Genomic DNA, 25,332 nt, shown 5'->3' with positions numbered 1-25,332 from the left:
GATTCTTGCATAAAAGAGGATTACAGCTGAAAGAACTGCAAGATTTAGACTCTGAGGAGGAAATTCTAGGGAAACTCAAAGACAATCAAGAACAGAAAAACAAGCATATTAGAGGAAATTGATTTAGACACCTACAGGTGTAGCAAACAGTGAACATGCAGTGAACATGCCAGCATAAATCTTACCAAGATAAACATTAACCCTCCCACTGAAGTCCTATTTATCTTAGTTTCTGTACCCAATAAATCATGTCTGCCTTTCAACAAAAAATTACAATGTATCACAAGAGAAGAAAAAAACACAGTATGAAGATACAAAGCAAGCAAGAGGACGAGACTTAGATATGACAGATTTTGGAATTATCAGATGGAATTTAAAAATATGATTAATATGCTAAAACCTCTCTTGCAAAAATGGACAACATGCAAGAACAAATGGACATTAGAAGAACAGAGATTAAAATTCTAGGAAAGAACCTAAGGGAAAAACTAGTAATTAAAAACAGTGCAGCAGAAATGAAGATACCTTTGATGGGCTCCCAAGTAGCCTGGACACAGAGGAACAATAAATGAACTTCAAGACGGAAACATCAGAAATTGAAATGCAAGAGGAAAAAATGGAAGAAAAAAAAAAGGACAAAACACCTACGAAATGTGAGAACAATTACAAAGGAAGGAACGTACATATAATTAGGATTTCAGAAGCAGAAAAAAGAAACAAATTAGGGGAGTTCCCTGGTGGTCCAGTATTAGGACTCAGCATTTTCTGCCGTGGCCTGGGTTCAATCCCTGGTCAGGGAATTAAGATCCCGCAAGCTGCGTGGATCTTAACAAAAAATAAACAACAAAAAATAATGGCTGAGTTTTTCAAAATTAGTGACACACTCCCACCACAGATCCAGGAAGTCAGAGAATACCAGGCCATATATAAATAAAAATATCTAGATATATCCTGTTCAAGCATCCAGCATACGGAGTATTATTTGAAGGCTACTTGAATTACTTTTAAGTGTGTACTGTACTCTGGGGCAAGCACTAAAGCTTTAAAAATTATAACTGATATGCCAAGAAGAAAGAAAATGCAATTATATAAAATACACAGTTAAAGTTATATAAAGAAGAAAAAGAGAAGAATGAAAAAGTACAATGAATAGACAATATTTTAAAACATGACAGATATATGTGAATTATCTAAATGCACTAATGAAAAAACAATCTCAGAGTGGATTTAAAAAAGACCCAAATATGCTACCTGTACAAAACCCCTATGAATATAAAAAGAAATAAAGTAAAGGGATTTAGAAAAAAATGTCATACTAACACAAACCAAAAGAAAACTAGAGTAGCTTTATTACTTTCAGACAAAGTCAACTTTAAGAAAGGAAAGTTATCAGGAATAAAGAGGAGCATTACATAACGATAAAGGGGTAGAGACAAGAAGGAGATGTAACAGTCCTTAAGAGGTTGTGCCTAAAAACAGATCATCCAAATTGGTGAGGCAAGAACTGATAACAATTATAGTCTGAGATTTCAACAAACTTCCATTTGTACTTCATGGATTCATCAGTCAAAACAAGGACATAGCAGAACTGAGCAGCACCATCAGTCAATGGGATCTAATCAACATTTATAGAATACTTTATTCTACAACAGCAGAATACACATTTTTAAGCTCAGATAGCACTTTGATTGAGATAGGAAACAGTCTGGGTCAGAAAGCACAATTCAACAAATTTAAGAGCAGAAATCATACAAAACATTTTCTCATATGACAAGACAATGAAGCTAGTCATTAATAAATCATGGCTATAAATATCAGAATATTTTCAGATTGAACAACACATTTCTAAATAACGTGTGGGTCAAAAAACTCCCAGATAATTTAAAAATATTTTGAACTAAAAGAGAAGGAAAATACAACTTTTTCTGTTTACAGTGTAAATACTGAGTACCACTGTTCACAGCAACTCCTCGATTGAATCAGATTTGTTCTCCAAACAACTGTGCTTATGACTTTTGCATAGTGAATCTAATGTTCACACTAAATGCACTGCTGACCTTGAGACAATAAAAGTCTTGCAGAAAACACTGTTTGGCTTCTTTCTTGAAGAGGCAATTCAGTAACAATAGTCTTCCTTATATACGCTGACCAGAAGACAGTAAGAAAAAATAGGAACATACGTTTTTTTTTTCTTCTTGTGATAAGCGGGCCTCTCCCGTTGCGCAGCACAGGCTCCGGACGCTCAGGCTCAGCGGCCATGGCTCACAGGCGCAGCTGCTCCGCGGCATGTGGGATCTTCCTGGACCGGGGCACGAACCCGTGTCCCCTGCATCGGCAGGCGGACTCTCAACCACTGCGCCACCAGGGAAGCCCGGGACATACGTATTTTAATTAACCAAATGTATCCTCTAACATATTTACATGGTGATGGTTTTTGTATAAAAAGTGCATAATTCCCACAACCCTCATGTTGGATTCCAGTACAATTAAATTGAAGGTAGTCTTTGGGGAGAGAAGTTTTCCTCATCCATTACCTTCACAGGAATTTTTTTCCTGTGTAAATTTCTAACACCCATTGAGTAGTCTGGTGGAAAGACTGTTCATAAGTGATTAATTTCAAGGATTTACCACTTGTGTGAGTCCTCTAATGTCCAATGAGGGCTGAAATCTGGTTGAAACACTATCCATACACAATACACATGAGGGATTGCTCTGTGAGTTTTGTTGATTGATGGTTGATTTCTCAAAGGGAAAATTTCCAGGTTTATTATATTAATTGATCTTCCCCTGAGTCCTCTGATGCTGCACTTCCAGTCAAAGTTTCCCCATATCCATTACATTCATAGGGTTTCTCCCACATGGGGACTGTCTGACGTACTCTGAGGTTGTTTGTAGATGAAAACGTTCCCACATTCATTAATAATAGGATTTCTCCCCAGTGTGAGTTCTCTGAAGTGTTTAGGACTGGCATTTGGCTAAAAGCTTTTTCACATTCAACCCATTCACAGGGTTTCTCCCGTGTGAATTCCATGATGCAGAGGTAGATGAGAATTTCTCTTGAAGGATTTTCCACCCTTGTTACACTCCTAACGTTTCTGTCCTGTGTGAATTCTCTGAGGCCGAGTGAAGTGAAACTTCCTAGAGAGAGATATTTCACACGTATTACATTCATAGGGTTTCTCTCATGTGTGGACCCTCTGATGTAACCTGAGGTTGACTTTATAGGTGAAAACTTTCTGACATTCATTACATCCATAGGGTTTCTCCCCAGTGTGAATTCTCTGATGTCTACTTAGTAATGACTTCCAGTTAAAAGCCTTCCCACATTGAATACATACATAGGGTTTCTCCCCTGTATGATTCCTCTGATGCTCAATGAGGTTAGACTTTCTATAGAAGGACTTTCCACATTTGTTACACTCATAGGGTTTCTCCCCTGTGTGACTTCTCTGATGCTCAGTGAGGTTAGTCTTTCTATAGAAGGACTTTCCACATTTGTTACACTCATAGGGTTTCTCCCCTGTGTGACTTCTCTGATGCTCAGTGAGGTAAGACTTTGTATAGAAGGATTTTCCACATTTGTTACACTCATAGGGTTTCTCCCCTGTGTGACTTCTCTGATGCAGAATGAGGTAAGACTTTCTATAGAAGGATTTTCTACATCTGTTACACTCATAGGGTTTCTCCCCAGTGTGAATTCTGTGATGCTCAGTGAGGTAACTCTTTCTATGGAAGGATTTTCCACATTTATTACAATCATAGGGTTTCTCCCCTGTGTGACTTCTCTGATGTTCACTGAGGTAACTTTTTCTATTGAAGGATTTTCCACATTTATTACACTCGTAGGGTTTCTCTCCCGTGTGAGTACGCTGATGTATTTTTAGGGATGACTTATGTCTAAAAGTTTTCCCACATTTATTACAGTCATAGGCTTTCTCCCCTGTGTGAATTCTCTGATGCACAATGAGGTATGACTTCCTACAGACAGATTTTCCACACTCACCACATTCATAGCGTTTCGCCCCTGTGTGACGTCTCTGATGTTTTCTGAGGTATGATATGTGGGTAAAAGCTTTCCCACATTCAGTACATTCATGGCGTTTCTCCCCTGTGTGACTTTTCTGATGCTCAGTGAGGTGAGAATTTCTATAGAAGGCTTTTCCACATTTACTACACTCATAGGGTTTCTCCCCTGTGTGAGTTCTCTGATGTCTTTTTAGGGTTGATTTATGGCCATAAGCTTTCCCACATTCAATACATTCATAGGGTTTCTCCCCTATGCAACTTCTCTGATGTTCTCTGAGGTATGACATGTGGGTAAAAGTTTTCTCACATTCATTGCATGCATAAGGTCTCTCCCCACTATGAGTTCTCTGATGTCCAATGAGGTATGACTTCCTAGAGAAGGATTTTCCACATTCTTCATAGGGTTTCACACTCATTTGAGTTCTCTGATGTACAGTAAAGGTAGTCTGAGGGTATAAGGTTTGCCAAAATATGGTATCATCACAGAAGCTCCTCTTTGTGTCAAGTTTCTGGGATATGGTAAGGGCTGCATTAGGGCTTAAGTTACTTCCAATTTCAAAGGGCTTTATTTCTGAGTGAGTGCTCTGATGTTCTCTGCAGTGTAACTCCTGGCGGAAAGTTTTCTCAACTGTGTCTTTATTCTGAAGTTGAGCAAAAAAGTCTTGCTGCAGATATTTTCCTTGATTTGCCAGGCTTTTCTCTAAGAGGTTATCAAGTTTGCAGTCTTATAAAATAAAGAAAATAAAAATGCCTTATAAGCCTTAAAACACATTTCTTATAGGATGCAGCCTTTATATATATGCCCTATATTGTATTTGACTCTTTGGTTTCTAGCCACCACATCTTCCCAAAATAAATAAATTCCAAATGTATGTTTCCTATACTCCTTGAGAAAAAAGGACACCAAAATTATGATGATTATCTCTATATAGCTGGCATTTTAAAAATAAGGAAATGAACAGTAAATAGCTAATAGAGGACTCTCAAAAGTGATTCACTCAGGCAACTGGAAAATGAGACACTGGGATGACTGATTATTAGCAGTAAGTAGAACTACAAGAAAAATCAGTCAGTAAGGGTTTTCAAACAATATATCAGAGAAGGGATTGGACTGAGGAAGAATATCAATGTCTAGGTCTTTATACTTCCAACTAAAGATTATGATGGTAGGAACTTATTAGTCTACAAGCTTCCAGCTGGAGTTCCCTCTGTTCTATTCTACACATCAACACTGAAATAAATTCATAATTGAACTGATTTTCTTCTGATTAAAGAAACAATTCTATGGCTCAAGCTCAAATCCTCCTGGAGTTATTCACAGAATTACAAATGTATAAGAAGTGTAAAACTGATGAGAGGTAAAACCATATATTGACCTGGAATGAATTCACTTCTATATGCTGGCTCTGGTGCCTTAGTTTATTATATCCGTGCTGGTAAACAACAAACTTCTCTTGAATATCAAATCACAAGTTTCCCTTTTCATTATGATCACTCACTCTCCTGAAACTAGTTTTTTTGTTTTGTTTTTGTTTTTTGCCACACTGCACTACATGCAGGATCTTAGTTCCCTGACCAGGGATCAAACCTGTGCCCCCTGCAGTCTTAACCACTGGACCACCAGGGAAATCCCCCTAAAACTAGTCTTAACCAGGACTAATCTCTATGTAAGCATTCCATCTACTTCTGAACACACAGCTTTTATTAACTGAGATCCTTTAATATCACGTTTCAACCTGTTTCCAAAAGCCTATTTAGAAATGTACAGTTTATTCATTTCTCATAAAAGTTTCTTTCATATATTTGACTGCTCTTACCTAGGTTATTTTCACTTTCTACATAAAATGCCAGCCCTATGCTAAAACCTAAGATGGCACTGAACACACTGCTCTAAATACCACAGATAAAAAGAGTTAAGTGGCATCATTTTGGAAAATAACCTTTTTTACCAACTTCAGGCACATGAGATATTCTAGCTATCATTCCACAACTCCACGATATTTTCCAATCTAACCTGGCCAGGCTATTTGTCTCCCATCAGTGGTTCCTTAACAACAATAATATTTTTCATTTTCAACAATTATCTTCTACCCACATCCTTTCTCTACATAACCCTACATCCCAACTTAAGGACTAACAATTAATCTAGATATTTTTTGAGGCAATGCTATTCTCTAAACTTGACCAAGAAAATACCTTCTAAGAGGTTCCCACCAGTAATTTACACTCTCACAATACGTGCTGCCTATACCATTTATCTTAACAATGAATACCTGGAGAGCACACATGCACATTGAGGCACACACTTTTAAGTAAATTACCATCATTCAATCAGGATGCATCTTAAAATTTATGGCATGTCCACAGTTTTTTAGCTATCCCTAAAATAATGGTTTGTCTCTCAGCTGATACCAGTTTAGATCCTATAAAATATATTTCATGCAGCTTTGTGCTCCTAAATCTGGAACAGAACTCTCATTCTGTGATTATTTTTGCACCCCTCTGTGATATAAAATAAATCAGTTGTCTTTAAAAGTGCAGTATGCTTCAGAGCTACCCAGACCACTCTTGGTTACACTGGCTCAGGTTCAATGCCAATATACAGGATGATTCAGAAGTCAAAGAAATTTGACTGGTGCATCGATAAACATGAAATACCTCTCACCTACCTGGCTCTATTGTCAACCCTAATGTAACTGTACAATATTAATTATATATTACATCCTAGAGGAGGGAGGAATAGGGAATATTCTTTTTTGGTGCATTACAATACACCAAATTATTTATACACACACATTAGTTTTACGTATATCTTAATTTGTGTGTGTGTTTTAACATTCTTATTCCAAATAATGAGGCACTATTCAGTTTATTATGTTTCTGACCATTATTTGTATGGCATTTTTCTACCTATAAACATCTTCTGCTTGATTTCATATGCACAATTTTCATTTTAGATTCATAGACCATGATTGCCCTACAGTGTACAATGTTCCGTTTTATTGCTACATCATGATTTAGTTTTAAGTTCACTTGTGAATAAGTATTGAGGTTCTTTGCAGATTTGAGCTTTTTATAAATGTTGTATGAAGAAAGTCTTATTTTTGTCTCCCAGTGAAAAAGTGTAGGAAACTCTAGAAGATAAATCTGGGAGTGAAACTGCTGAGTCATGGGGAACAGGTATGTTAAACTTTTTTTTTTTTTTAATATTTATTTATTTGGCTGTGCCAGGTCTTAGTTGCAGCATGCGAGATCTTTGTTGCGGCGTGTGGGATCTTCAGTTGTGGCATGCTGGGTCTTTTAGTTGTGGCATGTGAACTCTTAGTTGTGGCATGTGGGACCTAGCTCCCCGATCAGGGATTGAACCCAGGTCCCCCGCATTGGGAGCACGGAGTCTTAGCCACTAGACCACCAGGGAAGTCCCAGGCATGTTAAACTTTAAAGAAAATGCTAATCTGTTTTCCCAAATACTTACACCAATTAATTATGCTACCTGCCTTGTAGATGCTTCCCTACATGATATCCTCATACTCTTGGAATCATAAGACCTCTTCATGTTTGAGAATTGAGTGGGTATAAAATCATGCTATATGAGATCCAATCTGAATTTGTACTTCCCACATTACCCAAATTGAGCACTTTTTCTCATAAATTCCATTTATTCCCTTCTTTGAGAAATACCTGTTTATGGACTTTGACTTTTTTTTTAATGGGTTGCTTGACTTTTTACTCACAATTTCAGTAGTTTAACACTTAACATACATTTGAGTCCCAAGTTTTTGTCTCAGGTGCCGAATCAGTGAATGAAATATTTTAAATATCTGCTCTCAGAGAGCTTATATTCCAGTGGAAAGAGACAGACAGAAAACAAAATACCTGACAATTGTATATTAGGTGATGAGTGGTTGGGAGAAAAGAGAAAAATAAAACAGAAGAAAGGACAGGGGTGACATTTTAAATATAATAGTCACAGAAGGCCATACTAAGAAGATACTTGTCTTGAGATCTGAATTCTTTATCTATTATAGAAACAAATCCTTTCTGAAGTACATTTGTAACAAATATCATCTCTCACTGTATGATCTGTCTCCTCACATTTATAAAAATATGAAATTTAGCATAAATATACATACAACTATTCTGTCCATTATAATAATACCACAGAGTGACCAGCCACGGAACTATCATCCTCATCAAGAAATAGAATATGACTGTATCAGGGAAACTTCAGGACTTTCTTAAGCACAAGTTTCTGCAGGTCACATCACTCATAAAATTTAGAGTAATTGTTTGCTCTCATTTCTGTACTGTTTTACAACTCTCTTTTAGAAGCCTTAAGAATTTGGAAGTTTAGAAAAAATATATCCAATATGTGGAGGAGGAAGATGTAACAAACGCGATGAGATATAATCCTGATGTTTTTCTCATCGTGAAAAACTAGGAACCAAAATATATGTTTTTAAAATCAAGTAATAGTCATTTTTGATATTCAAAAGCTAAAAATTAAGAGATTATAACAGAAACTAAAGTTGGGTGTTAAAATATGAGACAGAAGAGAAAATAAGCATTTTAGTCTCATAACTGGTTTCATATCAGGTGATTATCAGATACTGTCTAAATAAATAGATGATTAAGCCATTACATGAGATTATAATTTTTTTTTGTGGCCACACCACATGGCACGTGGGACCTCTGTTCCCTTGATGAGGGACCAAACCCATGCCCCCTACAGTGGAAGCATGGAGTCTTAACCACTAGACTGCCAGGGAAGTCCTGAGATTACAATTTTTAAGGTCACTACTTAAGCCAAAGTACAACTTAACTAAATTACCGGGAGAAAAATACACTTATTTTAAAAAATAAAGGAAACAGGCCTATTACCGAAAAGAGTTTCTGTAACATTATACATAAGTTTGCATTATAGAAGCAATGGACAGTCAATCAATATGAATGGGCTAAGGTCAACTATTAAAAGAAAATGCTATTAGACTGTATCAGAGACATACCTAAAATTAATTTGGAAAATTAGAAATAAAAAATTGTAAATGAAGTAAACATTTAAAAATAATTCAGGACTCATTGATCTTAGTTAAGGTTCAATTCAATTTTTCAAAGTTAAATTCAAGGTTTAGCATAATGCCAAACAAAGCCTCATGAATATTATTTTGAAATTTGATCAGCTCATTATTAAAACATGTCATAAAGGTGCTATAATCAATATGAAATGGTACTAGGGTAGAGATAATTAAACAGGCTAGAGAAACAATAGAGGAACCAGGAGCAAACACATAATTTACTGACTCTTGATTTCTATCTAAGGTAGCAGTGCATAAAACTGAAGAAAATTACCCACATGAAAGATCAGTAAATTTTATGTTTGAATGGAAATGCTTATATCATTCATATTTAAAGTTACTATCTACGTAGGTGGATTTCTATCTTCCATTTTACTGTCTGCAAAGTGAGAACATCAATGTGCTTATATTTTATCCCTTTTCTTACACACTCCCTTACTACATCATATTAGGTCTACTCTTTCTAAACTTCAAGATATAAGTCCTCAAAAGGGGAAGCATTTAAACAATTTCCTGGTGTCCACCTCTAAGTGACCACTTTGGATCCTATTTCCCCTGGAGACCTGTCTACTGTACTCAATAACTCACCTGCATGGCTCTTGCTTAGAATCTCTTCCTCTAACAACAATGGATCGTCTTGCTCCAACTTGACGATTACATCTGGTTTTGTTAAACAATACCCTGCAAATGGGAAATAATTTAGGATTTGGATCAGCTGCATTGGCTTTAATGCATATGAATGTGAAGGAAGGAATAGTTCTAGGGAGTAGCATAGTTATGGTGCTCATTTGACCTTTCCTTTGGAGAGGAAACTACAATGTTGTTTTTTCTGAATCTAAAAAGAAATTGATCTCCTTAAACCCCTGAATCATAAGGATACATAACATTGAGTCTACAGGTACAGAGGTTTAAATAAGGTTCCGCATAGGAACTTCCAGTCATGGCCATGATGGTGTAAGAGGAATAATGGTACATGCCAAACAACTGGAAACCATACAAAATCAATGAAATAATGACCTTTAGGCATTACACACTGGACAATGGTACTGGAAGACAAGGATCTCTGAGAGAAGGGAAGAAATAGAATTTCTAGGTTATGGTACAGGAAGAAGACACCGAATCACAGCCTGCTGATCTCAGTAACTACAGAAGGCAATGTTGGGAGCTCAGGAAAGCCAAAACAATTAGAATTTCTGGAGTAAAATATTTCAGAGGGAAGAGGTACACTGAGAGAGAAGCAGGAAGCTCTAACAGAAAGGTCACCTTGAGTAAAATTTGTATATTCATATAAGAAAACTTCCAACAGTGGAGGAAAAGAACCCAAATGCAATAGGTGGAAAAATTCCCAAAGCGTAAACACAGACAGGATGTTTAGAAAGAGTGGAAAGATCTTCTAATACATGTGGAATACATGAGATATTAGACACTGTTCACAAAAGGGTATTATTGTCCCACTACTGTGACCAAATTAGTCCTAAACTAAAGAATGCTCTAGACCTCAAATAACAAGCAAACATTGAATTAATTTAGTTAATTTGCTTAATTACAATCCAGCACTTAATGGATTAAAGTTACTCCCAAGTCATTTACTACCGCCCCCCCAGGAATGCCCCAAAGTATTTAAACAAACACAAGACAATCTAGCAGCCAACAGTGTAAAATTCACAGTATGCATGCAGCACACTATCAAGAGACCAAGTATGAAAAGAAGGAAAACATGATTCATGACAAGGAGACAAGTCAATCAATGGGACAGAAGAAGAAATGTAACCTGAGATTAAATTAGCCTCCAAGGACGTTAAAACTGCTATTATTAATACACTCCACATGTTAATGAAGATAGAGAAAACAGGAACATGGTGAGAAAACAAAGTTATAAAAAAAAGTCACAAATTGGAAGTAAAGGCAGGAAAATATATCACCTGGGGGAAAAAACACTGAAAGACTCCAAAAGATTTTGTGCTATGGATTACCAATATTTACATTAGAAATAAAAACTGACACAGATCTCTTTAATAAGACATCTAGGTTCTCCCGTGCTCCTGCTCTATTCGTTCTATCATGTGCGGCCACGCAGTTACTTGAAAACTCCATTGTTTACTTGTGAATGGTGAAAAAGGCTAATATCTTAGTGTCATCATCACAATTTTTGACCTCAAAGGCACTCTGAAACGTCACTGGCCTCCTAGGTCAAAGGACTATACGGTCTTAATAAACCTGCCACATTCAGTGCCTCCAAGAATTCCTCATAAATTTCAATGGGCACCCGGCCAACTGAGCACTCTATTAAGTTGTTGTTCTGGGATGATATATGAGAGATTGCACTTCTAACCAATTCCAAGATGATTCAAAACTCTTTAATATTAGAAGAGCAGACATTTCTGTTCCCCTTTGATTTATTCTAAATGGCAGCTTAAAAAAAAAAGTCAATATGCCCAAACATAAGATTTTCAAACTGTTTATACTTATCTTACACATTCAGTGTATCATTCACCTTACCAACTTTCTCAGCTAAAAAAAGGATCCAAAATTAAATATTAAGTTTCAACAGCCCCCAAATCAAATGAGGCTCCTCTTCTCTCCCCAAACCAGTTATTTGGAATTTTGAGTGAACTCAAACAGAACTCAGAGCGCTAGTATATATTGAAAAATATAATGGCTTTTTAAGACAAATAAATAAATAAATAAATAAACCCACTGCCAGCTGACCTGATCTAAAATAAAAGTTAAAATAAGTCATTCAGATTTAAACAAATGAAACAAAGTGTAAATTTGAATCTACACAAAGAAATAAAGAGAACTGTAAATGGACGATATGTAAATAAAATATTGTTCTCATTTTAAAAACATATTGAAGTGAAAATAACACTATAAGAAGATAATGCATTATGGGGATTACAAGATATGTAGAAATAAAATCAATAACAACAATAACACAAAGGATGAAAGAAAGTGAAAATAGTCCGTTGTAATATTCTTATGACATAGTTGAAGTAACAAGTATTACTTGAAGGTAGACTGATACTTCAGAGATGTATATTTAGCAACCACTAGAAAACAAAAAGTACATTTCATAGAAGCCAAAAGTGGGTAAAAGAGATTCATTAAAAATAAGCAGTGGTTAAGACTCTGTGCTTCCACTGCAGAGGACGTGGGTTTGGTCCCTGGTAGGGGAACTAAGATCCCGCATGCCACATGGTGTGGCCAAAAATTAAAAAACAAAAAGCACAGAGAAGCCAGGGAAAAGGAAAGAAAAATAAAGACAGAAAAAAACAGAAGGTATCAACCACAAAGATAACATTAAATACAAGTGATGTGAACATTTCCCTAAAACACAAAAATTATCAGAGTGAATAAAAATCAAGACAACCTTGCTGTCTCTTAGAAACCAACTGTGAATATAAAGACAAAGATAGGTTAGAAATAAAAGGACAGAGAAAAGTATATATCATACGAAGCACACAAGAAGCAAATGAAAGTCTGACTGACTATACAGTACCAAACAAAATCCAGAGAAAGAAATACTACCAGGGATATCAATAAAAACTTCAAAATGCTAAAAGGGAAAATCCACCAAGAGGATGTAATAACCCTAAGTGGTTTACTACTTAAAAACAGAGTTTCAAAATGCATGAAGCAAATCCTATTAAAAAGGAAAGAAGATATAAATAAATTAGACTTGGATACTCACATTCCTTTCTCAACATTTAATAGAACAAATAGATAAGATATTAAAAGGATATAGAAGCTTTAAGCAATACAATCAGCCCACTGGAACTAATCCCTATCTAGAAAAAATACCATTTTCAGTCACATATGGAACATTCCCCAGGATCATATGTTAGGCCCTAAGACAAATTTCAATACATTTAGTAAGACTGAATCATGCATGAAATATTATCCAGAGTAACACACAAAAAAGGATATAAAAATTGTAACAGTAAGAAATTATGAAACAAATATTTAGAAAGTAAACAAATTCTACAAAACCAATGGATCAAACAGGAAATTACCAGGCATTTAAAAAAATATCTTGGATTAAATGAAAATAAAAACATAACATCAAAACTTGTGTGATGCAGCTAAAGCAGTTTTCAAAGAAAAATATAGCGCCTTATGCTTACATTAAAAAAGTAAAACCAAGTCTCAATTCATGAGCTTAAATTTTATCATAAAACAGCAAAGAAAGGAAGGGCAAGGTAAACCAAATCAGTATAGAAAACCCTGAGGATTCCAAAAATAAATAAAGCTCCGAAAGCTAATAACCAGGTTCAACAAGGTTGCGGAATACAAGGAAATATGCAAAACCCAGTTGTATTTCCATGCACTAGCAATGAACAAGCCTAAAATGAAAAATAAAAACAATTTCATTTAAAAGAGCATCAAAAAGAATACAATACTTAAAATAACTTTAACAAAAGTATAAAATTTGACCACTTAAATCTACAGAATATCATTATAATAAATTTTAAAAGTCCTAAATAAATAGAAAAAAAGTCCTAAATAAATAGACCACTTAAATCTACAGAATATCATTATAATAAATTTTAAAAGTCCTAAATAAATAGAAAAAAACTGTCAAAGTCATCCATAAGGGTTGGAATCTCAATGTTCATGGATCAGAAGAGTTAATGTTGTCAAGATGGCAATACTCCAGAAATTGAGCTACAGATTCAATGGAACCACTAACAAAATCACAGCTCCTTTCTTTTACAGAAATTGACAAAGAAAAAAACTGGAGAGCTCACACTTTTCAATTACTCTGTTTACAGAAAACACTACTGTTTCTCATTTATATTATTGTCTCTACTCACAGAATACTTATGTATTCTCAATACTTCTTCACTGCTGGTCACTGGGTGTGTAGAGGTTTTTCCCACTACCAAGCAACTCTGCAACACCAGCAAGGTGTTCTACATTCAATTCAGTTCTGACATATCCACTTGGAGTTTGCATCGGATCTCACAGGCTAGGAGTTGAGTCCCCAAGACTGCCTCTCCTCACACTTCAGATGCCAATTACAAGCCCAGGTTACTACCTGTGCTACTGACCAACTAGCTATAAATGGGAGGTTCCCACATCCCTCAGGTTTAATTTGCTAGAATGGCTCACAGAACTCAGGAAAACAGTTTGCTTACTATTAATAGATTGCCAGGTTTATTACAAAGCATACAACTCAGAAACAGCCAGACAAAAAAGCTGCATAAGGCAAAGCTTCCATGCCCTGTCCAGGAGCATCAGCCTCCCACCACCTACAAGTGTTCACCAACAACAAAGCTCTCTGAACCCCACAGTTCAGACATTTTTATGGAGACTTGATTATATAGGAATAATTATTAGTAGTAATTAAGTCAATCTCCAGCCCTGCCCCCTCCCTCCCAGCAGGTCAGGGGATGGGCCTGAAAGTCCCAACTCTCTAGTCACTTGATTGGCATTCTTGGCAACAAGCCTATATCCTCAGGGGGTTTCCAAAAGTCACCTCAGTAACATGAACTCAGGCATGGTTGAAAGGGGCTTGTTATGAGTAAGACACCTCGATCTCTCGTATCACTCAGAAATTGCCAGGGTTTTAGAACTCTGTGTCAGGAACAGGGATGAAGACCAAATATATCTTTCTTATTATAAATCACAATACCGTACTATACTATTAAGGTAGTACTAGTGTAAGAATAGACACATTAAGAATAAAAACAGAGAACAATGGAGAATTGAGAGGCCAGAAATAAACCCTTAAATTTATGGACAGTGGTTTCACCAGGAGTAGATTTCATCACAAGAAACCACTTTCTTTGCTTCTTCAAGAAGCAACTCCTCATCCATTAAATTTTTATCATGGGATTGAAGCAATTCAGACATATCTTCAGATTTTACTTCTAATTCTAATTGTTTCTGCCACCACATCTGCAGTTACTTCCTTCACTGAAAATTTGAAACTGTCAAAGTCATCCATAAGGGTTGGAATCGACTTCTTCCAAACTCCTGTTCCGGTGGATATTGTGACCTTTTCCCATGAATCACACATGTTCTTAATGGCATCTAGAATGGTCAGTCCTTTCCAGAATGTTCTCAATTGACTTTGCCCAGATCTACAGAAGAATCATTATCTATGGCAGCTATGTTTACAAAATATACTTTTTAAATAATAAGACTTGAAAGTCAAAACAACTCAACACATGGGCTGCAGAATGGATGTTGTGTCAGCAAGCATAAATATACTAATCACATTGTACATCTCCATCAGAGCTCTTGAGTGACCAGGTGCATAACCAATGAGCATGTTTTGAAAGAAATCTTTTTTCTGAGCAGCAGGTCTAACAACAGGTTAGATACTCAGTAAAGTATTTTGTCAACAGATGTGCTGTCATCCAGGCTTTGCTGTTCCACTTACAGAGCACAGGCAAAAGAGATTCAGCATAATTTCTAAAGGCCCTAGAATTTCCAGAATGGTAAATGAGCATTGGCTTCAACTTAAAGTCACCAGCTGTACTAACCCCTAACAAGAGAGTCAGTCTGGGCTTTGAAGCTAGGCATTGACTTCTTCTCTCTACCTTTGAAAGTCCTAGATGGCATCTTCTTCCAATGGAAGAGTATTTCATCTACATTGAAACTCTGTTGTGTAGTGTAGCCACTTTCATTAATCATCTTAACTAGAACTTCTGGATAACTTGCTGCATCTTTTGCATCAGCACTTGGTGATACCCCTTGAACATTCATCTTAAGAGAGACGGCTTCTTTCCTTAACCCCCATGAACCAAACTATACTAGATTCAACCTCTTCTTCTGCAGCTTCCTCGCCTTCCTCAGCCTTCACAGAATTGAAGAGAGTTAGGGCTGTGCCCTGGATTAGTATTTGGCTTAAGGGAATGTTGTGGCTGGTTTGACTTTTTATCCAGGACACTAAAATGTTCTCCATATCAGCAATTGAGCTGTTTCACTTTCTTATCATTCATGTGTTCACTGGAGTTAGCACTTTTATTTTCCTTCAAGGACTTTTCCATTGCATTCCAACTTAGCTGACTGTTTGGTGCAAGGGGCCTAGCTTTCAGCTGATCTCGGCTTTCAAGGTGCCTTCTTCATCAATAATTTCTAGCTTTTAATTTTAAGTAAGAGACATGCAACTCTTCCTTTCACTTGAACACTTACAGGCCACTGCAGGGTTATTAACTGACCTAATTTCAATATTATTGTGTCTCAGGGAATAGGGAGGCCTGAAGAGAGGGAGAGAGATGGGGGAATGGCCAGTTAGTGGAGCAGTGTGAACACACACAATATTTATCAATTAAGTTTGCCATCTCATATGGGTGCAATTCATGATGCCCCAAAACAATTACAACATAACATCAAAAATCACAGATCACCATAACAAATAAAATAATGAAAGAGTTTGAAACGTTGTGAGAATTACCAAAACATGACACAGAGATAAAGGTGAGCAAATGCTGTTTGAAAACTGGGAGCAATACATGTGGTCAGACCCAAGGGGTTGCCACAGATTTTCCATTTGTAAAAAATGTAACATCTGGGAAGCCTAATAAAGTGAAGCACAACAAAACCAGGTGTTCTTATAGGTACAAATAGTTGCCGTGAGACCCAGAAAACCACAGCTAGAGTCTTTACACAAGGGAATGAACACATGGACTTAAATATCTATAACACCTTTACCTATGATAGCACCAAACTGATAAGGACCTCAGTGTCTTATGAACAACTGAAAATACATGGCATAGAACAAAACACTACTCGTCAATAAAAAGAATAAATACAGATACACACAACAAACATCCATGAATCTCAAAAGAATTAAGCTAAATGAAAGAAGCCATACAAAAATATAGTACACAACCTTGTATGTGAAATTTCAAAAAAGGCAAATGTATTGAAATAGAAAGTGGATCAATAATTATCAGAAAATGGGTGGGAAGAGAGGACTGACTGAGAAAGGAAAATTTTCATGTGATAGAAATAATCTGTATCATGATTTTGCTGGTACAGCTGTACACATTTTTCAAAATTCACTCAATTATAAACAGAAACTTGCTGAATTTTCTTTTCTGTTAATTATACCTCAATATAGGTAATTTTTTTTTAAAAAAAGAAGCAGCAGAGGGGCTTCCCTGGTGGCGCAGTGGCTGAGAGTCCGCCTGCCGATGCAGGGGACACGGGTTCGTGCCCCGGTCCGGGAAGATCCCACATGCCGCGGAGCGGCTGGACCTGTGAGCCATGGCTGCTGGTCCGGAGCCTGTGCTCCGCAGCGGGAGGGGCCGCGACGGTGAGAGGCCCGCGTACCGCAAAAAAAAAAAAAAAAAAAAAAGAAGCAGCAGAAAATCACATGCACTCTAGGCAGACTTGCATGATAAAGCAGGCTCACCTGATGAGACAAGGAGGCTGTAGTTCTCCAGCATCACATCTCTGTACAGGGTCTTCTGAGCAGAGCTCATACACTGCCACTCCTCCAGGGTAAACTCCACAGTCACGTCCCTGAATGACACTGATGTCTGTGAAAGCACATTTCTCATCAATCTGAAGAATTCAAAATTAGGTGACATGGAAAATACCTCTGGAAGTAATTCCTATCAAGTTTATGGTTAAAAATGTAAGACAAAAACTGAAAATCTTTTCATATTATCAAAAATATCTGACAGTATACTCTTTATATGCAATGTCCTAGGGAAGCAGGCATTTTCATACATTTGGCTCTGCCTTCAAAATCCATTCAAAATTTGATCACTTCAAAGTACAGCTGCTAACATCATCATTTCTTGAAAGGATTACTGAAAGAGCCTGCTAACTCTTCTGTTTCCACCACTGTCTCACTAGAGTCCATTCTCAGAGTTATATTTTAAATTATAAGTCAGGTGATGCCCTTTCTCACCTCAAAATTCTCTAAAACACCTAGTAAACAGAGATAAATATTGAATTCATAGATTAGGAGGTTCAATATGGTGGAGGTATCAGTTCTCCACAAAGAGATCTATAGATTCAATGAAATCATAATTAAAAGCTTACCAGGTTTTTTTAGATTCAGAACCTAATTCTAATATTTATGTAAAAAGGCAAGCATCCTAGAATATGAAAACCATTTTTAAAAACAATAAAGCTGGAGAGCTGATATTACTTGATTTCAAGACATACCATACAGCCACCTCTAGATAGTGTGTGATATTAACAAAAGTGAAACACACAGATCAAAAGAAGAGAAAGTCTAAAAATGATATATACAAACATATGTGCACACACACATTTCTTTAATTTAGGTGTCTGGGCAATTCAATGGAGAAAGTATATTCTGACAAAAAATCATGCAAGACTAAAAAACTCCATTAGAAAAAAGTAATAACAATAACCTTGATTCATTCTTTGAACAACAAAAAAAAATTCAAAATGATCACAGACCTCAATGAGTCTGCTTTCTGCTTAGATTTTAGAGTCAGAGGAACGTATCACCTATCTAAAAAAAGAAACTGACAGCTGGTTTAATGAAGTGGGAACCAGCAAAATGGTTGAGTGTATGCTCCCTCAACTCAGTATTTAGAATACACTACCTGTACAAATTTCCAACCCATCCTCAGACTCTGAAATTCTAGATTTATGACAGGGCCAACCAGCAACACATTTGGTTGCTTTCTGATCAGCATTCCCTGTATTAAGTAAAAAATTTAAATATATGAAAACAGAAATTATAGATATAACAAAACAGATATAAGAGAATACAATCAACAAGGTTATGAAATACATTTAAAAACAGATAAAAATGTACAATTTTCTCTGAAAATGTAGTAATTAAAAAAATAGAAAACCAGACTAGATCTATGATTGTTTAAATAAAGTGATTCAATAATCTGCATCTACACAAAAAAGCAGATGTACTCACAAAGCCCAATTTTAGAGGTAAGTTTAAGGAAATATATAGCAGGTGATTTTCTCATATGAAATAGAGAGAGAGAGAGAGAAAAAGAGAGGAAGGGGGATAGGAGAAAGGAAAGGGGAAGGGAGGGGAGGGGAGAAGAGAAAAGAGCAGGAAAGTGCCCTGAAAAGACTAGCACAACCGAGATACCACAGTTGGTCAGGTATACAAGAAAACAAAATTATAGGCTAATCTAGTTTGTCAATACAGGAATAAAAATTCAAATATGATATTAGCAAAAAGATGTCAGTTACAAATTTAAAAACAAAAACAAAAAAACACACCCATGAGCAAATAGGGTCTACACAGGAATTCAAGAGTAAGTTAACATTCTAAAATCCATTTCAGCTACATCTAATATTTGTAGATTAAAGAAAACAAGCTGAGAGCAATCTGAAATCAAGTTAAATCTGTCACAGCACAAAGTAGCTGATGAATAAAGAGCTCACCTTAGATATGTTCATTTTCGGTAGTTTTTGGGACAGTGTAGAGGACGGTGAAGATTCAGCTAGGGGGACAAAAAGAGCAAAGGGTCAGGACACCTGGCCTGCCTTACAGTTCCTACATTCACCTCCCAATCACATCAGCAGCCCAGCTGAGAAGCAGCCTCCCTACAGCATCCCCTTAGCCCTTGAAAAGGCAAAGGAAAGACCCTGTGGAAACACCATCTGTCCACCTACCAGTTTGAAATGATCACGGGGCTTAAACCTACCACTCTCATTTGGTAAAAATAATTTTGTCTATTGATGTAAATTGATTTAATTGAATAAAAACAAAAAAATGAACGAACAGATGATTGAAGTACAGCAAAGGATGACACTACTTCATTAAAATTAACAGTAAGAAAAAGAGACACAGGTTGCATCCTTTATCTATTTTCCTAGCAAAACTGTTTACCCCTTGAGTTAGAGAATGCACAGAATGCCCCAATAAAAAGGATGCGGTGCTTTATGGCAAAGTTTTAAAAATTAATACTTTCTAGTGGGCTGCAGTTTCTCAAAAGGGACTCTTGATAAGTTTCTTCTGATGACTGAACGGTATGAACGACCGTTCGACTCCTGGCTCTGTCACATTCCGGGTGAGCCTGGAGAAGTCACAGGCGCTCTCAAACTCAGGACCACCTCACCACCCTGAGACTCAGATCTGCTTTTTGCTTAACGTGTGTTGAATGCAGATGTTCATACCGCTATCACGAGATAATTGGGAGGCTTATGTAAACCACCCAATGAAAGGAACAAAGTGTCTTCTAAATAACAACATCTATTATCACTTTTTCGGCGGTCAGTACCTGGCACTTGGCTCTTTTTCCAAATGACCCATATCGAATTCTCATAACAACGCCATTCATAGCTTCCTCTGCAGACCTGACTCGTCCCCAGGTTACTTCTTCCGCCCACAGTACCGGTGACACGGCTGTAACTGACCGGGTCTCTCCCGCTCCAGAGCAGGGCTGCCCAGCACACCCTCCTCCCGCGCTTTCTGGCCCGCTCACGGCCAGCGTGACCACCGCGCTTTCCCTCCCACTGTCCGCCCCGGCGTCCCCCCGTCAGATGCAGGCGGGGCCGGGCATTCTGTCCCCACACGCACCGTCCCCGCTCCTAACAGGTCTCAGCTCCACCTGCCCCCGAGACCACGAGGCCAGAACCGGGATCACCCCACCCACCTTCCCAGGGCCGAGATCCAGGCCAGACACGGACACTGCGGCCCCGCCTGGGCCGGAGGGCGGCCCGAGACGTACCACTTCCGCCCCCGCCACAAGAATGCGGCTCTCAGCAAAGCTCCAGGCCACGCGAAGTCCCCGTCCCGGCTGCGCAGTTCTCGCACATGAGACCCCGACAGAAACGCTCCACAATCTTCCCCTCTCCAGACCTGTGAACTCAAAAGGGAAGAGGCGGGGCCTAAGTTGCACTTGCGCAGAGGGAGCCCCTAGAGACCAGGAGGAAGGTGGAGGGGAGAGACTACATTTCCCTTCGCTCTCTGCGCGCTCCCTAAACTGACTTTGAACAGAGCAATCGGTTTCCTGCTGCAGGGTAGAAATATGGGAGAAATGCTTGTCCAAGGGTCCACGGTGCCCAGAGACGCTGGATCGGGTGTGTCACACTGTGGGTCTTAGGCCATCTTCATACCTGGCGTATGTGGAGGTTCAAGGGCAAAACTGGGAAAGCTCATGGCTGAAATCAGATTGTCCAAATTGCTAAATCCTTATAGTCTTGAGAACATGTCCTCCTGATGGAATAGAATTTTCTGTCTGTGCATTAGTTAACCTACTTGCCATCATGTGGGCTTCCTTTGTAAAGGACAAATAGCGTATTTTTTCAAAAGTGAATTCACCAGTTTATTCATAATGGAACAGATATCTTTTTTCATTTTTTGCAATTTTGAAACCAAGCAGGACCCTGCAGGGCCCTGCTAGGAACAAAAAGCTTTCCCTGTCCCCTGATGTTTTGTAGGCAAAAGACTTCAGCCTCCCAGGCCATCCCTGAGTTCCAAAGGGCAGATTCAGACAGTTACTAATAGGGGAAAGAATGGAATGTAGAAGAAAGGTGGAGCCGTCAAAAAACCAATAGTGCAACTATAAAACAGGGACCTCGTTCCTCCTCAAGGGATATACATAACAACATATATTTCAGCTCCTCTGAAGGAACTAAGGCCACAAACCAGGGCTGCAACCCCGCTGGAGGATGGTAGCTTCAGGTGGAGCACAAGATTCCTGAACACCACCCTGTTAGCTCACCACCAACCACAGTAACACACCCTGTAGCTCTTGCCTGAAATTTTACCTATAAAAACTCTTACCCCCAAATCACCCAGGAGTTTGGGTCTTTTAAGCATGAGCCACCATTTCTCCTTCCTTAGCCTTTTCAATAAAACTTTATCTGCTCCAAACTTCCTTTTGGTTTCTTTGGCTTCACTGTGCATCAGGCACACAAACTTGCTTTTGGCAGTGATTTTCTACAAAAAAATCCTTGAACTCCAAGTGTTAAAGCTAAATATGACTATATAATAAACTGATAACCCAACCAAGTATGTTTTATGTAGACTAGATGGCCCTCCTTATGACATAGGCCTAGCAAAATACTCAATATACTTTGCAACTTTTCATACACCTGAAATTCTGGGCCGAGCAATGCTGTTGAAAAAGTATTATTCCTTCAGAGTGTGTCATACAGAGTGAAGTAAGTCAGAAAGAGAAAAACAAATACCGTATGCTAACACATATATATGGAATCTAAGGGAAAAAAAAAGGTCATGAAGAACCTAAGGGTAAGATGGGAATGGAGATGCAGACCTACTAGAGAATGGACTTGAGGATGTGGGGAGGGGGAAGGGTAGGCTGTGACAAAGTGAGAGAGTGGCATGGACACATATACACTACCAATCATAAAATAGATAGCTAGTGGGAAGCAGCCGCATAGCACAGGGAGGTCAGCTAGGTGGTTTGTGACCACCTAGAGGGGTGGGATAGGGAGGGTGGGAGGGAGGGAGATGCAAGAGGGAAGAGATATGGGAACATATGTATATGTATAACTGATTCACTTTGTTATAAAGCAGAAACTAACACACCATTGTAAAGCAATTTTACTCCAATAAAGATGTTAAAAAAATGACAGGAGATAACAAGTATTGGCAAGAATGTGGAGAAAAGGGAATTTTTGTACACTGCTGGTTGGAAAGTTAAATTGGTGCAGCCACTGGAAAACAGTATGAAGGTTCTTCTAAAAATTAAAAATAGAATTACCATATGATCTAGCAGTTCCACTTCTGGGTATCCATTCTTAACAGTAGAATTACTCTCTCAAAGAGATATCTGCTCCTCCATATTCTTTAAGTATTATTTACAATAGTCAAATCATGGAAATAACCTATGTGTTCATTGATTGATAAATGAAAAAAGGCAATTATATATATAAAATACATAACTATATAATTTATACATATATATAAAACTGAATATTTTCCAACCATATAAATACGTGCCATTTGTGACAACATGGATGGACCTTGAAGGCATTACGCTAAGTGAAATAAGTCAGACAGAGAAAGATGCATACTGTAGGACCTAACTTTGTAAAATCTAAAAATCCCTTACTCATAGAAACAGAGAGTAGATGGTATTTGCCAGGGGCAGGTAGAGAAGGTGGGTGGGGTAGGTGAAGGTACAAACTTCCAGTTATTAGATGAATAAATTCTAGGGGTATAATATACAGCAATGTGACTATGGTTAACAGTACTTTACTATATACTTGAAATTTGCTAAGAGAGTAGATCTTACAAGTTATCACCATGGAAAACAGTGATAACTATGTGAAGTGATAGATGTGTTAACTAAACTTATTGTGGTAATCATTTCACAATATATACATATATCAAATCACCACATTGTACACCTTAAAGTACATAATGTTATTTGGCAATTAAATCTCAAATAATCTGGAAAAAATAGTGAACAATCTTTTCTCAGTGAAGGAATTGTTCACCACACTGCTCTACATGGAAAGAAGATCTGTAAACATATTTATACAAATATTTCTAACAGAGCTCATGTGAGGACTGTATTATTTTAAAGAATAAATGTGTTCATCACCTCACTCAACATGTTGCTGTTTAAATGTATGTATATAAAAATGTTTCAGAGTACTACTTTCATGTGAATTTGAAAACAATATTTCAGTGAATGATTATGTCCATCCACTTGCCTGCATTTAAATCACTAGTAAAGACACGTTTGAACATTTTTCAACTACCTTTACTAGCGTGCAAATTTTAGAACAGTGTTATTTCAATGAATATTTGCCACATTGGTCTGCATGGTAAACATTAAACACCGATGATATAAACATGTTTCTAAAAGTGCCACTTGCTTGAGAAGGTGAGCAAAAGGGTATTTCAGTGAATGAATGTGTTCCCCATTTGAATGATTATAAAATAGTGTGTTTAAAGAGCCAAGTATAAAAGATGTATCTAAGAGTGCTATTTCACCTCTAGTTATTTCAAGTAATAGATGTATTCACCACATGTAATGGAGGTAAAATTATTTTACAGACACAGGTATAGAAGATGTTTCTAAGAGTGCTTCTTGCTTGGGAAGTTGAGAACAGTATTTTATTAAGGAATAGATATGTTCATCACAATGTATTGCTTGCAAAACAGTGTTTAAAGATACAAATTTAAAAGAAATCCTATATTGGCCTCAATGCCAGAGTGCCAGGTCAACAAGTCATCCATTCTGTGCATCCTAGGCATCCTAGATTTGGGCTTGGTGTCAGGCTTCCTGGTCTTCCAGCTGACCATCCTGGGTGTCCTGGGCATCTTGGACTTTGCCTCAGGTGCCAGGCTTTTGGTCAACCAGAAGTCCTTCAGGGTGTCCAGGATTTGGCCTCTGGCACCAGGCTGGCACGTTGACCAGCTGTCCATACTGGACATCCCAGACCTGGCCTGAACAACTAATGACCCAAAGAAGAAATCAAAAGGGAAATCTAAAAGTATTTTGAGACAAGCAAAAATAGAAACACAACATACAGAAACCTATGGTATCTAACAAAAGCAGTTCTAAGAGGGAAGTTTACAGTGATAAATACCTACATTAAGAAAAAAGATCTCAAAACAGAATCTAACCTTACACCCCAAGGAACCAGAAAAAGAAGAATAAATTAAGCCTACAGTTAGAAGAAGAAAGGAAACAACAAAGATGAGAACAAAAATAAATATAATGAAAAGACCTCCCCCCACACCAAAAAAAAGGAAATAGAAGAAAAGATCAACAAAACTAAGAGCTAGCTTTTTAACAAACTGTACAAAATTAACAAACCTTCAACTAAACTAAGAGAAAAAGAGAGAAGACACAAATAAAATCTTAAATGTAAAAGGAGACATTACAAATGATACCAAAGAAATACAAGGGATCATAAAAGATTACTATGAACAAACTGGCCAACAAATTGAATAACCTAGAAGAAATGGATAAATTCTTAGAAACATAGAAACTGAATACTAATACTGAAACTAATACTGAATCATGAATAAATAGAAAGTCTGAACAGACCAATAACAAGTAGAAGGTTCAGCAGTAATCAAAAACTGCTCATACAGAAATGCCCATTACCAGATAGCTTTATTGATGAATTTGACCAAATCTTTAAAGAAGACTTAATACCAATCCTTTTCAAACTCTTTCAAAAAAGAGGAGAGAGCACTTTCAAACTCATATTTTGAGGCCAGTATTACCATGATATAAAAACCAGATAAGGACACTACAAGAAAAGAAATTACAGGCCAACGTCTCTACTGGACATCATTTCAAAAATCCTCCACAAAATACTAGCAAAT

General features: G+C 37.4%; 1 protein-coding gene across 1 annotated transcript; it reads right to left on the bottom strand.

The window, feature by feature from the left end:
- Window positions 1–1,327: 1,327 nt before the first annotated feature.
- Window positions 1,328–24,420, bottom strand: LOC111168997 (uncharacterized). The gene is given in 9 exon segments (XM_089912597.1): window positions 1,328–3,268; window positions 3,270–4,750; window positions 9,690–9,782; window positions 17,470–17,596; window positions 19,455–19,513; window positions 20,294–20,603; window positions 20,669–21,028; window positions 21,802–21,957; window positions 24,295–24,420. Coding segments are annotated over 9 exon segments (3,213 nt in total). The 3' UTR covers window positions 1,328–2,767.
- Window positions 24,421–25,332: the final 912 nt, after the last annotated feature.

Source organism: Delphinapterus leucas, chromosome 6 (genome assembly GCF_059928025.1).
Source record: "Delphinapterus leucas isolate spDelLeu-1000000601 "Yukka" chromosome 6, BTC_Dleu_Yukka2, whole genome shotgun sequence".
Taxonomy (NCBI): Eukaryota; Metazoa; Chordata; class Mammalia; order Artiodactyla; family Monodontidae; genus Delphinapterus; species Delphinapterus leucas.
The sequence above is the reverse complement of the archived record's forward strand: the minus strand, read 5'-3'. Positions and strand labels throughout refer to the sequence as shown.